Source organism: Falco punctatus, assembly GCF_963210335.1.
Source record: "Falco punctatus genome assembly, chromosome: 3".
NCBI lineage: Eukaryota > Metazoa > Chordata > Aves > Falconiformes > Falconidae > Falco > Falco punctatus.
Genome location: NC_137582.1, coordinates 117,913,319 through 117,927,152, shown reverse-complemented (window position 1 = coordinate 117,927,152; position 13,834 = coordinate 117,913,319). Strand labels below are relative to the sequence as shown.

The following is a 13,834-nucleotide window of genomic DNA, read 5'->3' as shown; positions in this document are numbered from 1 at the left end:
GGCAGGGGAACCGTGCCAGCATGTGCACCATCCTTGGGCCCGGGCACACGTGCTGGGTTTGGGCAACGCATGCATGCTGCGCTCGGGCTGGCATGTGCCATGTGGCAGGTGCAGGGCTCGGCTCTACGTCCCGACTGCGGGACCCCGGCCACCGCATCCTCCCACACTTGCCTCCTGCTCCAGGTGCCGCAGGACGAGTGGAGCGGATACCCAGCGGTGGGCAAGGACGGGGAGATCCCCTGCCGGCGGATGCGCAGTGGCAGCTACATCAAGGCCATGGGTGATGAGGACAGCGCCGACTCGGACGCCAGCGCCAAAGTATCGCCCAGGGCAGCCACGCGGCGAGACAGCTACCGCCGCTCCTCCAGCGCCGACCAGGCCAGGACCAAGTAAGGGCTGTCGCATCCCGGCCCCATCTCAGCGTCGTGGGCAGCAGCGGGGCCAGGGGATGGGGCTCCCTGGGAGGACGAGTGGCATCATCCTCACTCACGGCTGCGCTCCCCGATGCAGTGGTGCTGAGCTCTGCCCCTGCGCTGTAGCTACCCTTGGTGGGTGCCAGGGGGGACATGGCTGCGCTGGGCTTCGGAGCGGGACCCGCTGCTGCAGCCACATGCAGGTGTTGGGGAGAAGAGGCATGCTCAAAAGGAGATGACTGGGACGTGGCCCAGTCTGCTGGGTGACAGGCTGGCTCCTTGTCCCCAGCCCTGCTGCACAGCCCGGGCACGTACCCCTCTGGTGGCTCCGCACCACTGGAGGTTGGCTCCGTACCCCCAGGACAGTGTTTTGGGGCACTTAGGAGTGGGGACAGCAGTGGTGGCCGGCGGGAGCATCGCTGCAGCTGCGTTTCCAAATGCTTTGCTTGAATGTGTTGCTTTTGGTGCGATCCCTTCTATTCCCACTGTCTCTCATTAGGTTTGCAAGTAGGCACTATTCTGATTCATATATCTGTAACTGTCCCAGCTGCTGCACGCCACCGCGAATGCTCCCGCGGGGACAGGGCTACGGGCGCTCCTTCACCACCGGCCAGGTAGGGTCGCATGACACAGGTGCCGTGGGCAGGTTGGGGCGGGGGGGGGTGGCAGATGTTCCTCTGAGCATCTCCCGCCCCGCTTGGCCTTGGCTCGCCACCCTCAGCCTCACCCGCTGCTCTCCCCAGATCAACGATGAGCTCAACCACCAGTTCGAGGCCGTCTGCGAGTCGGTTTTCGGCGAGGTGGAGTCGCAGGCGGTGGAGGCGCTGGACCTGCCCGGCTGCTTCCGCATGCGGAGCCACAGCTACCTGCGGGCCATCCAGGCGGGCTGCTCCCAGGACGATGACTGCCTCTCACTCTTCTCCATGTCCGCCCCCGCCGGGCCGCCCATCACCAGCAGCATCCTGAAGCCCAGCACTTGTGAGTCCCTGGGGGTAGCAGGGGCTGGGCCACGTGAGGGACCCCTGCATCTCCCTGCCTGCTCATCTGGGCATCTGCCAAGGGCTGCTGCTGTCCCCGCTCCTGCCCCTGGCCCCGTGCAGCCCCTGGCACAGGGTGTGAGCATCCCACTCGGGGCACGAGCACCCTGCATGCAGCTCAGCCCCAGCACAGGGCATAATAATCTCACTCAGGGCACGACCATCCATCCCCCTTGCGGCTCGGCCCCGACGCAGGGCATGAGCATCCCGCTCGTGGCTCATCCCTGGCACAGGACAGGAATATCCTGCTCATGACTCAGTCCCGGTCAAGGGGCTGATCTGTGCCCCCAGCACTGATCTGCTGTTCCCTCTTTCCCTCTGCTTCTGTTCCCATCTCTGCCCCTTGCCGGGTGCTGCAGCAGCATGGCCAGTGTGGGTCTGGGGTGGTTTCCAATCCCCTTTGGGGAATAAACTGGCCGAACAGCCCCTCTGAGCGCCGGCCCAGATCTCGGCCAGCTGAGATGCAAATGCTGCGGGGTGACAAGCCCTGTGCTGTGGGAGGAGGTGGGCACCATTCACCTGGGACCCCTGTTCGTGGCGGGAAATGAGCAAGTGTCTGTGTTTTCACGTGCCTTTTCATCCTGCGCCTCTCCCACAACAGCCTTCAGTTACAGAAAAGCTCCACCTCCCATCCCTCCAGGAACCAAAGCCAAACCCCTCATCTCCGTCACGGCGCAGAGCAGCACCGAGTCCACCCACGAGAGCTACTTGCCCAGCGAGGTCACTCGCAGTTCCGCCTGGTCCAAAGATGCTGCGACCCGCTGCAACTCGGCTGAGAGCCTGGAGAGCTCCAAGGTGACATCTGTGGCCCTTGACCTGCCTCCAGTCCAGCCCCGCACTGCTCCCAAGCCCTCCACACTCATCATCAAGGCCATTCCCGGCCGGGAGGAGCTGAGGAGCTTGGCTCGGCAGCGCAAGTGGCGTCCCTCCATCGGCGTCCAGGTGGGCTTCGCTCCTCCCTGCGGGCTCCAAGCTGGTTCTGAGCCCACCCGAGTGGCGTGGGTGATGCTGAGCCACCGCGCTGCATCTCAGGGTCACCCTCCAGCGCTCTCCCTCTACCCCTCGGCAGGTCGAGGCCATCTCCGACTCGGATACGGAGAGCCGGAGCCAGAGGGAGTTCCACTCCATTGGGGTGCAGGTGGAGGAGGACAAAAGGTACCACACCACCACACCACGCTTACTGCACCGAGGAACTGGGACACCCCGAGCTCCACGTGCCACCACTGCCCTGCAGCATCTTTTCCCTCTCTCCTCTGGTTGAGACCCCAGGGCTCAGCACTGTCCCCATCCTGGGCCAGCTGCCCCCACCTGGGGCAGGATTTGGCCTTCTCTTGGCCCTGACACCTCGCTGCTGCTAGCTGCCTGCCTGGGGAAGGGGGTCCCCTGCTCCCACCCTCTGCTGGTGTCTCTGCTGGGGCTCAGCCGTGAGCCTTGGGCCCAGCTCAGGTGCAGATGAAACCTTTGGGCTTTTCTGCAGCTAAACGTAAAACGTTTTGGCTGAGGTGGGAATGCCGTGTGCCGGGACCTGAAGGGCCCGCGGGAGGGGAGCTCCGGCAACGTGCCCACGCAGCCCTGGTACACGCTCCTCTCCATCCTTGGTCCAGCGCCGGTAGCCATGGAAACGGGCTAAGAGCAGAGGAGATGAGAGACTGGCAGGCTGCAGCTGCTCAGGGCTGTCCCCATGGCCCCGCATGCTCCGGGATCCAAACCGGGGTTCCCAGCCCCATCCTGCCTGTGGGCATCCCTCACCCTGCCCACCGTGGTACCTGGTGGGGGGGTGGGGCCGTCCTCGCTGGCCGCGAGGGTCCCCACGCGCTCTCGCTCTCCGCAGGCGAGCACGCTTCAAGCGCTCCAACAGCGTGACGGCGGGCGTGCAGGCGGACCTGGAGCTGGAGGGCTTCACCGGCCTGGCCGTGGCCACCGAGGACAAAGCCCTGCAGTTCGGGCGGCCCTTCCAGCGGCACTCCTCGGAGCCCGAGTCCGGCCGGCAGTACGCGGTGTACAAGACGGTGCACACGCAGGGGCAGTGGGCGTACCGGGAGGATTACCAGCTGCAGTATGACACGGTGGAGGTGCCCCGGCAGGATGCCTGGATGGAGCGGGGCTCCCGCAGCCTCCCTGACTCCGGCCGTGCCTCCCCCTGCCACCGCGATGGGGAATGGTTCATCAAACTGCTGCAGGCGGAGGTGGAGAAGATGGAGGGCTGGTGCCAGCAGATGGAGAGGGAGGCTGAGGACTACGACCTGCCGGAGGAGAGTGAGTCAGGGGGGTTTGCACGGGTGGGAGGGACGGGGTGCTCCTGCAGAGCTGGTGGGGGCACAGCCACGGTCCTGCAGTGCCCTGACCATGGAGCATCTCCCCTGCCAAGGCTAAAGGGGTTGGGTGGGAGCAAGAAACACTGGGAAACCCTCAGGGACTAGTGAGGTCTGGAGGAGGGGGGAGATGCCACCTGGGTTGGGGGAAGGTCCAAGCTGCCCCTGAGGGGGTGCAGGTCCCCACTGTGCAGGGGAGAGGCTCCGTGTCCTGCGGGAGTGTTGACTGTCTGCTCTCCTCCTGCCAGTCCTGGAGAAGATCCGGAGTGCCGTGGGCAGCGCCCAGCTCCTCATGTCCCAGAAGGTGCAACAGTTTTACCGCCTCTGCCAGCAGAATATGGTGAGTGCCAGGCAGCGGTGCTGTGCGGTCGACCATGGTGGGTGGGGGGTCTCATACCCTTAGCCAGTGGAAAAGGGACTTTGTAACATCGTGGGGCAGAGCTGGACATAGAACCCCCCAGCAGTGTGGGGGTGGGATGGCTGCATGGCCAGCAGAACTGATGTCCCGCAGGCAGACGTGGATGACGCCGTGTCCCTCTGTCCCCACAGGATCCCAACGCGTTCCCCGTGCCCACCTTCCAAGACCTGGCCGGCTTCTGGGACCTCCTGCAGCTCTCCATTGAGGATGTCAGCATGAAGTTTGCAGAGCTCCAGCAGCTCAAGGCCAATGGGTGGAAGATCGTGGAGCCCAAGGTATGCCACTGGCATTTGTCCCCTGCGACCTCTCCCTCCCTCCTCCTCCCCAAGCACATCTGCACCCAAACCGCCGCTGCTGGGCTGTTTCCAGTGACTGGTTTTAGCAAACACTTGAAAAACAGAGCTGGGAATAAATGAAGCTAAAGAAGGGGCCGCTCCCCCGCTGCGGTCTCGCAGGGGGGTCACTGGGCGTTCCAGGGCAGTGCTGCCCGCAAGGGGCCGGGCAGGGTCTCGGCACGGGCAGAGGCAGCGTGTCCATGGGCACCTTCACACCGTGTGGATGGAGGAAGGGGCGTGCAGCCCAGCCTCACAACTCCCCACGGTGCAGGAGGGTCCACGGGGCCACCTCACCCTGGCTTTGGCACCCACGGCAGCGCCGTGCGTGGAGGCGCATGTGTCCGTCACACCTGCTGGCTGTGCCAAGCCCACCAGGACGCCCGTTCTGTGGAGGTCCCTGCTCTGCGCCTACCCTGAAGCCCCTGTTATCTGTGCAGGAGGAGAAGAAGGTGCCTCCCCCGATACCAAAGAAGCCGCCGCGCTCCAAGGTGCACCCAGTGAAGGAGCGCTCGCTGGACTCGGTGGACCGGCAGCGGCAGGAGGCCCGCAAGCGGCTCCTGGCAGCCAAGCGAGCTGCCTCCTTCCGCCAGAGCTCGGCCACCGAGAGCGCGGACAGCATCGAGATCTACATCCCCGAGGCACAGACCCGGCTGTGACCGCAGCCTCCGCTTTTCTACCCGGACTGGACGGCGTGGCCGTAGCTCACTGTGATGGGGAGCCGCGGGGACACCCTGGGGCAGCTCTTGGCCCCACTCACAGCTTCTCTCTTTTCTATCTTAGACCTTTCGTGGATCCGACGGCGGGTGATCGCAAGCCCGGTTCTGCCCCGTCCCGTTGCCCCCTGCCCGCATGCCCCTGCCAGCCTCTCCCGGGGTCCGGGGCTCTCCCTTCCTCTGCCCTCCCTGGGGCTGTGTCCCAGCTCTCCGTCCCCTTCCCACCCCACCAGCCTTTCTGCACCACTCCCCCCCCGTCTGCATCCCAACCACATGAGAGGTGATGCTCAGCCCCCGGCCCCGCTGGGCTGGAGCAGAGGGGGCTGCAGGCAGGCCCCCCCTCACCTCTCCGTACTCAGTGCAATCCCCCAGCGCGTGGTGGGGATGGGCCCTCCAGCCCCTGCCCACCTGGAGCCCCCCCAGCCCCGCTCCCCAGCCCTGCCGGCACGAGGCTTTGGGACGTGGAGGGGACAAAGGGCTCCCCAGCAGCGCTGCCCGCGCCTGCCCCCGGCTCGGGTGCCACAGGGGACCCAGGGCTCCTTCCCCTATATACATATATAAATATAACCTGAGGAATAAACCAGAAACGACACGTGACCGGCGCTGTGTTCTGGCTGGTGGGGCAGACCAGAGCAGCAGGACCCCCCCCACACCCCCGGTCACGGCTTCCCTCGCACGGAGCATCACGACGCTTCTTCCTATCCCGCTCAGCCCTCCTCCACCATCAGTCCATCCCTCCGCTTATCCATCCCACCAGCCCGGAGACTGGGAGCGCCTCTGCAGTGTGGCACTAGCTGGGGACAGGGAGTACTGTGTCCCCCTCGTGCCTCACCACCCGTGGGAGCCCTGTCCCCCATGGGTGGGCAATGCAGTGGGGGTGGCGGTGGGGACACCTGCCTGCAGCCCCTTTGTGCCCGTGGTGGCTCTGCACTGGTGCCAGCAGGTGGGACCGGAGCATGGACATGGCCAACAGCTGCCCCTTGAGTGGGGGGCTACCAGAGGTCACCCCAGGGGGGTCACCCCATCTTCCTGTGCCTCCAGGATAGGGCACCCCAGGGTGGGGCTGTCGTGTGCCTGGTGCCCCACGGCTGCTGCTCCCAGCTCCCTCGTCCCTGCACCCCGTCCTGGGAGCAGGGTGGGGGGGTCCCCAAAGGTCCCTTCCAGGGCAGAGCAGTGTGGCGGGGCAGGAGGCTGCATCTGCCTTGTCCCTGTCCCCATCCCAGGTCTCAATCGGAGCATCCTGTCCCCCCCAGTGCCCCTTTTGGGGAGGACCCCGTCCCCGTCCCTCACCCCACCGTGCCAGCAGCCCCACGCAGCATCACCAGCCGCCCCCCAGGCAGGGCCGGTGGGTGCTGGGGAGCCCCTGAAATCCGGGGCCAAACCTTGCCCAGGACCCTCGGACAGAGCGGTGGGATCAGAAGCAACTTGGGGGGGCCCAGCTTGCACACACTCCCCCCCCCCCCCCCCTCCATGCAGCAGGGGGGTGCCGAGGCCGAGCAGGGGGGCACCTCGCTGGGGGTCCCTCGCTCCAGGGGGTCCGTCGGTGCTAAACACCTCCGGGACGGCAGTGCCCGCTCAGCCACCCGAAGCCCCTTCCCCCCCTGCCGCGCCCCCCCCCCCCAGCATCCCGAAGTTAGAGATGTGCCTGGGAAGGGCCCCCAGCCCCCACCCCGGCCAGCGCCGTGCAGTGACCGTGACACGTGGCTCCCTTTTTATTGTAACGAACCGCCGCAATTAATAAAGGTGACTTTGGTTACTCCGGGCCAGTGGCCACCTCCCCGTGGGGACGCGGCTGGCACCGGGCTCGCCTTTGTCCCGACTGCCGCCCCTTCGTGTCCGTGCGGCGGGAGGGTGGGAGAGGGGTCTGTGGGGTGGGAGAGGGGTGTCCGTGGGATGGGAGAGGGGTCTATGGGATGGGAGAGGGATCCGTGGGGCGGGAGAGGGGCTCTCGCTGGGGCAGGAGCAGATGTCCCCGCAGGGTGCCCGAGAGATGTCTGCAGGAATCCCCGTGGGTGCCTCCCCGTGGGTCTCCCTATGGGCACCTGCGTGGGTCTCCCCGTGCCTCCATCCCTGTGGTTCCCTCCCCGTGGCTGTCCCCGTGGGTCTCCCCGTGGCTCCCTCCCCCAGGGCTCCCCGTGGGTCTCTCTCCCCCCGTGGGTCTCTCCCCGTGGGTCTCCCCCCGCTCCCGGGCCGCTCCTCCAGCGCCGCAGGTCCCGCGCTGTCCGCCAGGGGGCAGCCTCGCCCCGCCGCGCCGCGCCGCCGCCACTCTCGGCCGCGCTCCCGCTGCGCCGCTGACCGGAAGGGGCGGGGCTGGCGGCGGCGGCGGCGGCGGGGCCCAGGTGAGCGGGGCCGCCCGGGGCTCGCTGGGGGTCCGGCTCCGGGGGCGGGGCGGCACCCCGGGGGGCCGAGCAGGGGGCCCGGGCGGGTCCCGCGTCCCTGTGGGTCGGTGCTGCGGGAGGCCCCGGTGCGGCCTTGCCCGCCGGAGCCTCGCCCCGGCGCTGGCAGCCCGCAGGCCTCGGGCGCCGCGGGGGGCCGGGCCCGGCTTGTGACCGCCGCGTGTCGCCCCCTGCTAGGCGCAGCCCCCGGCGCCATGTGGTCCGTGCTGTGGGCGGCCGTGCGCTCCAAGGCCCCGTACGTCACCTTCCCGGTGGCCTTCGTGGTGGGGCTGGTGGGCTACCACCTGGAGTGGTTCCTCCGCGGGGACCCCCAGCCCGCGGCCGAGGAGGAGAAGAGCATCTCGGAGCAGCGGGAGGACCGCAAGCTGCAGGAGATCGCGGGCAAGGACCTGACCAAGGTGGTGAGCCTGAAGGACAAGCTGGAGTTCGCCCCTCGGGCCGTGCTGAACAGGAACCGCCCGGAAAAGAGTTAATGAAGTTGGTTGGGCAGAGGCAGTGCCCTGGAGGGACTGGCCCTGGGGCCGGGGCCGGCTGCCGGCGGGCTCTGACCTGCAGCTGGAGGGCTCTGACCTGCAGCACTGTGCTGGGGACTCTTTTATCACCTGCAGCACCTTCCACCAGCTTCCCTCCTGCACCGGGCCCTACCTGGGCAATGCACTATGTCCACTGCTGCTCTTCACCCTCCCGGGGCCTGCCAGAGGGTCGGGGTTTGCCTGCCCCACATGCACTCGAGACACAGCACCCAGACCTCCTTTGTGGCAGGGCGGGCAGAGAGCCATGCTTCACAGGCGGAGCATTTCTGAAACCCATCAGCTCCTGGCCTGGTCTAGCCCCTGAACCACGAAACCCTCTCGGCCTGGTTCCCCACATCTCTTTAGGTTTCTTCCACGATGTGATGATAGAAGAAACTTGGACCTGAGTGACAAGGAGTTGGGGTCAGGCTAACTGCCTGCGGCAGGAGGATCGGCTCTTCCGCTTACTGCTCTCCCGTGGCTCTTCATGAACCCCGACCACAGCTCCATGCTACTGCCTACCACCCAGGGGAGCCTGAACAGTGGTGGAGAACTCTGGGGAACCCCTCTCTGCATCATCCCCAGGCTTCACAGTGAGGAAGGGGGATGGGGGGAGGTGCAAGTCCTGGCCCCACTTCTGTCACAGAGCTCCAAGCGTGGTGGTGGCTTTGGGCTGGTGTGTAGAGAACAAGGAGGTGTCTGCCCTGTACAGGAACAGCCAAAATAAACTTATGTCAGTCCTTGGGTCTGTGTGTCTTCTGCATCAGCACCTGGCCCTAACCCTGGCTCAGAGTGTGTTTCTGCTCCCCATGTTTTCAAGAAGCAGCCTCTTCTACGATGGGAGAAATTCCATCGTTGTCCCTGGCTGGGCACTGACCATGGGCCTGGCAGCAGGGTGAGTAGGCAGGAAGGAGGGGGAGGCACCGAAATCCCAGCCCGTGCTGAGGTTGTGCCTCCCTCCCAGCTCCCCCCGGCCACGTCATCCGCTTCCCTTCGACCTCCTTATCTAGACAAGAAGGGCTGTGGCAGTCCTGGGTGGGGTCCCAGGGGATGGGGGGGGATCCCACTGGGCTGCTGAGCAGGGCAGCACATGGCAGGAGAGGCTGGCAGTGAGCGCGGGGGGCTGGTGGCCGATGTCCCCTCCAGCCTCTGGCATCACAGGCGCAGTGGGACCAAACTCAGGTGAGAGCTGTCTGAGCCAGGCCAGCCGGTAACTGCAGCGTGCTGGGGCCGTAGCCAGGATTATCGCTGCCTCCCAGCTTGTTTTTTCCCCTGGTGCCTGAGCAAGGTCTTGCTGCTGCCCCGGCCTGGCCTTCCCCTCCCGGGGATGATAAATCTGTCGTGTCTGGTGTGAAGCCCTGAGGTCAGCAGCCGGTTCAGCATTTCGCATTGGTCCGTCCTTCCTCGGGGCCAGCTCCTGCCCCGCTGACAGCTTTACTGCTGGTGCTGCCCGGCTGCGTTTACCTCCCAACCTGCTGCTGTCCCGGGCCGGTAGGGCTCGCAGCCTGGCACCGCCGGGGACTTCTCAGGCCTTTGCATGGCGGCGTGTGAGGGCAGCTGAGGCTGGGGTGGGAGGTGCAGGAGGAGGCTCAGGGCGATGCAAAGGCTGTCCCAGCTCTACTCCGCTGCAGCCGCCTGCACTGGGGCTCACAGCACCTCTCATGCCACTGCCCCAGTCCCCCCGGGCAGGCTGGCACTGTCCCCTGAGGTGACCCCTGCCCTTGGCTTCTTCCTTTCCCAGCCTGGCTGCCCGGTGACGCTGGGCAATGGCCGTTCCCTATTGTGCGCTGGAGTGGGAACGGTCCCGTCCCTTCCCCCAAGTGGGACCAACAGGACCCAGCTCGGAAACATCTTCTGAAATGCCTTTGTTCGCCCCGCGACGGAGCGGCTCCCTCGACTGTTTATAGCCCATTGATCTGCCTGTTCCCAGGGCTGGCTGGGCACAATCGGGCTTTGTCGGGGCCTCGCTGCCCCGTTTCCTCCCCTGGCCCACGCGGTGTCGGCCGGGGGGGCTGCTCCAGCGCAGTGCTGGAGCAATGCGCTCGGGAAGGATGGAGCCCTGCCAGCGGCTGCGTGGGCACCGGTGGCACCTGGCTGGGCAGCCCCTGCCCTGCTTCCACCACTGCTGCCTTCCTGGTCCTGCGTGTTTCCAGCTGGGTTCCGCGTGTCTGGGGACTCCCATCCGTCCCCACGGCAGACGCCGGCGTTGCTGCAGGGCCGTGGATTCCCCGCAGGCGCTGGGGCAGGGGTGAAGCTGCTTCCCAGAGACTGGTTGCCTTTCTCCTAAGCCCTCAGTACCATAAACCCACCCTTCCTCCCATTGAATCCCAACAATGTGCTGCCTGGGAAGTGCCGGCTGGACAAGAATAGGAGCCGGCGAGCACTCAGGGCTAGGGTGAGCAGCCACAGTTGCTCACGAAGAGTGAGAGGAAGCTTTAGTGAATAAACCATTATGGCAAAAAGCTGGCTTCCCCAGCCTGCACACAGCCGCTCAAGTCCTTAGTCTAGTCCAGCGTGTTTGTAATCCAGCTGTTCCCAGCACGGCACAGCTGGATGCTGCAGCGGGAGTGTGGCAAGGAGCCGTGCCAGCAGCACGTGTGGGGCCATGCGAGGGGTGAGCCTGTCCCAGGCAGGGAGTCCCAGCCTGGCCAGGAGGTTGGTGTGTTGCAGGACAGCGTCCTCCCAGGGCTTGTCCAGCTTTGGGGAAGGGGCTGGCTGCGGCCACACCGCGCCACAGGGGAGGGATCGGATCTGGCAGCTGCAGAAGTGCTGCCTGTCCCTGCCCAGCCCGCGGTGGCCGTGCCCCAGGCTGGGAGGGGGGCAAGCTGGCTGCTGCCCTCTCGGCATGGCCCTGCTGCCGTGCTGCTTCCTCCCTGCTGGCTCCGAGGGTGGCTACAGTTTCCCGGCCGACCCTCTGCCCTGCCCAGGGCCGGGTTTGCTCCCCAAACCCAGCGGTCCATTGCCAGCCGCTGGTGAGACGAGCAGGTGGCAGTTTCCAGAGGCAGGATGCAGGGAGTGAGCCAGGACCATGCTGGGGGGGACACACAAGCTGTGCCCCGGCTTGCTGGGGGTTGGCTCAGGGGCCTGGGACAGCTGCTGTGCAGGCAGGGGCAGTGAGAGCCCCCCCCCCCGGCTGCTCGGCACGGCTCGGCACACCTGGATGACCGCAGCGGATGTCCGGTTAGCTCAGAGCAGGGATGCACCAGCTGCGCAGGGCTGGGGATGCTGTCACCCTGTGCTGGCACAAGGGCTGCTCGGAGCCATCGGTCCCCTTCCCGCAAGGCTTGGAGCGACGACGCTTTGGGGAGGAGCAGAGCAATGCAGGGGGCTTCAGGGGGACGCTGGGGCCCACAGGGACTCACGCTCCTCTGTCCCATCACAGCCACGCCGGGGCACCCAGGATCTGTGCACAGCGCAGTGGCCTTGCAGCCCTGGGACACTGAGAGTGTTCATCCCAGTTGCACTGGAGAGCAAATGGCGTGTGTGTCCCCGCATCCCCTGGGGACGGCTGCTCTCTCCCCTGCTCTGGCCAGCCGAGGCTGTTTTCCCAGGCTCCAGTTTTGCCCTTTTCCTGAGCGCAGCCAGTCCTTTCCCAGCCTCCCGGTCTCACTCGCCTCTTCCTGCCCTGGCCCCACAGCGCAGACCCTCCGTGCCGGGCCCAGTGGCTCTTTCTGCAGCAGTCAAAAGCCGTGACGTGCTGTGGGAGAGGAGCAGCTCTGCTCTCCACCCAGATGCATCCCCCAAGCCCTGGCCGGGGACAGTAGGGCATGCTCCCTTCCCACCCAGCAGGCAGCACCCCCTGCCCTCCTGGAGCTGCATCAGGCCGATGCCCTGAGCCGCTGGCAGGGGTAGGACCCGTCCCGGGGTGGGCATGGGGTGCTGGGTGCTGCGGTCCCATTGCCTCCGTGCGAGGAAGCGACTGGAGGGGAGCGACAATGTCAGGATGCGGGAAGTCATCGGGGCTATTGAGCGCGTTTCCTCCCGCCCGCGGTTCTCACACGGGGCCGCATTGTCTGCCATGCCCGCGCGTGGAGGGCTAAATATAACCCCGTGCCTGGGGGAGGAAGGGAGCCATTTGGGGGTTGCTTTTCCTTCGTTCAGCACTGTTGGCAGTGGTGCTGGGAAGGGCAGGATTGTACCTGGTCTGGTGTTGCCTGGATGGTGGGTGCGGTGGGCTCAGGGGGTCTGCGCCTGGCTCAGAGGGATGCTCCTGCCTGCGCCCGGTCTCCCTGGGGGGCTGTGGGAAACGGGGCACTGGGAAGCTGCGGGCAGAGCCCTGGGCACAAACGGGGCCCCAGTGGGTGGGGGGGGCATGCTGTGGCCCTGGCTGGCGCCCCCCTGCCCAGCCCTCTGCCCTTCCTCCCCTCTCAGCTGCAGTTTTGCTCCTGCCACAGCTCTTCCTGCAAGCCGGTCGGATTTAGACACTTGCTGTTTTCTGTGCCCTGGGAAAACTTAAAAATAACCTCCTTGGTGCTTGGCCAGCGCCTTGCAGGCGGGACATGCTGCACAGCCCTCACGGCTCCTCTCCCCCAACCCACGGCAGAGCTGGGCAGGGGGAGCCCAGCACAGACTGGTCCTAACTGGGAGGAGAGCAGGAACCTCCCTGCAAACCTGTGGCCATGGGACAAAGTTACAAAGCTCCCAGGGGCCGTGGCTGGTGTTAGACCAACACCCCCACTGGGAATCGGGGTCCTGGGGAGTGTGTGGTCCAGGACTGGCAGAGCCGCCCCAAAGCCTTTCCTGACTCAGGGAGTGCTCGGGGTGGCTGCCCACCCCCAGCATCCTCCTGAACTGGTGAGTGTGCCTGTGCACCCGCAGCCTCAGGCTGCTGGAGGTCAGGTCAGGTGCCCGTCCATCTGTCCATCCACCTCTCTACCTCTTCCTTTTGCTCCTTTGGCCCTGTCGTCTCCCTCTCTTTCTTCCAGGGCTGAGGACGGGGGAGCTGCCGAGGAAGGCAGCCCAGCTCCCGCGCCATGGCACAGGGCGGGCAGGCAGCTCTTGCTTGCCAGGGCAGTTCTTGGGGGGCTGCAGCGGTGCCTTGGGAAGTACATCCAGCCATGGGTTGGGATAAACCCCACAAGGCTCTTAGGTGGCGATACGAAAGCTGCCCTCCCTGAAAATCCATGCTAAGGGCAATGCCAGCATGGGGGGGAACAGCCCCACAGTGCCCCCACCCCATTGCCATGCCCAGGGCTCTCCGCCATCCCAGTCAGGTGGCTGCAGTCGTCCTGGTGCCCACATGTCACGGCACATACTTGCTGCCCGTTACCCCAGAGCTGAGTCTCTGGGGTACCTGTGGGGACCCCATCACCGCAGCCCCCAGGCTGCCCATGCCACCGCAGGGCCCAGCATCATGGCACGGGGCCGGGGGTTGGGGCAGTGAGTGACCGGAGGGGCCTGTTTACTCAGGAGGGAGCACAGAGGTGTGAGAAAAGCCGTGCGTGTCCACTGTCTGTCCCCGAGCTGTGCCAAAGGGCTTCTCCGGGACAGCCTGCACCCTTATCAGCTGCAAACTTTTATTTGCCTAAGGGCTGCCCGCCCGCCTTCTGGGGGGCTGCTGCCAACACCGGCCCCACGGCCGCCCCCTCCCCGGTCCCACCGTGCAGGTGAGCCCCTCGCTGTTGTTGTTGGCATGTGGCGCGGGCAGGTCCCGGCGGCACGAGGTCACACCAGCTGCCCCGAGCTGCCTTGTCACAAC

The 13,834-nt window shown here is 66.1% G+C and overlaps 2 protein-coding genes across 7 annotated transcripts in view; both read left to right on the top strand.

The window, feature by feature from the left end:
• DLGAP3 (DLG associated protein 3) overlaps positions 1-6,689 on the top strand; it is a 28,737-nt gene extending 22,048 nt beyond the window's left edge. For 3 of the 6 annotated variants that reach the window (XM_080378504.1, XM_080378506.1, XM_080378505.1), the window contains 8 exons: positions 184-389; positions 913-1,391; positions 2,052-2,392; positions 2,520-2,605; positions 3,282-3,706; positions 4,011-4,102; positions 4,312-4,455; positions 4,953-6,689. In XM_080378504.1, coding sequence (XP_080234630.1) covers positions 184-389; positions 913-1,391; positions 2,052-2,392; positions 2,520-2,605; positions 3,282-3,706; positions 4,011-4,102; positions 4,312-4,455; positions 4,953-5,171 — 1,992 coding nt within the window. In that variant the 3' untranslated portion in view covers positions 5,172-6,689. The remainder of the gene's footprint in view (positions 1-183; positions 390-912; positions 1,392-2,051; positions 2,393-2,519; positions 2,606-3,281; positions 3,707-4,010; positions 4,103-4,311; positions 4,456-4,952) is intronic. The other 3 variants (XM_080378509.1, XM_080378508.1, XM_080378507.1) reach the window with 3 other exon arrangements.
• Positions 6,690-7,512: 823 nt separating this feature from the next.
• On the top strand, positions 7,513-8,876 carry SMIM12 (small integral membrane protein 12). The gene is made up of 2 exons (XM_080378515.1): positions 7,513-7,567; positions 7,802-8,876. The coding sequence occupies exon 2, from the start codon at positions 7,819-7,821 to the stop codon at positions 8,095-8,097; it is 279 nt and encodes a 92-aa protein (XP_080234641.1). The 5' UTR covers positions 7,513-7,567; positions 7,802-7,818; the 3' UTR covers positions 8,098-8,876.
• Positions 8,877-13,834: the final 4,958 nt, after the last annotated feature.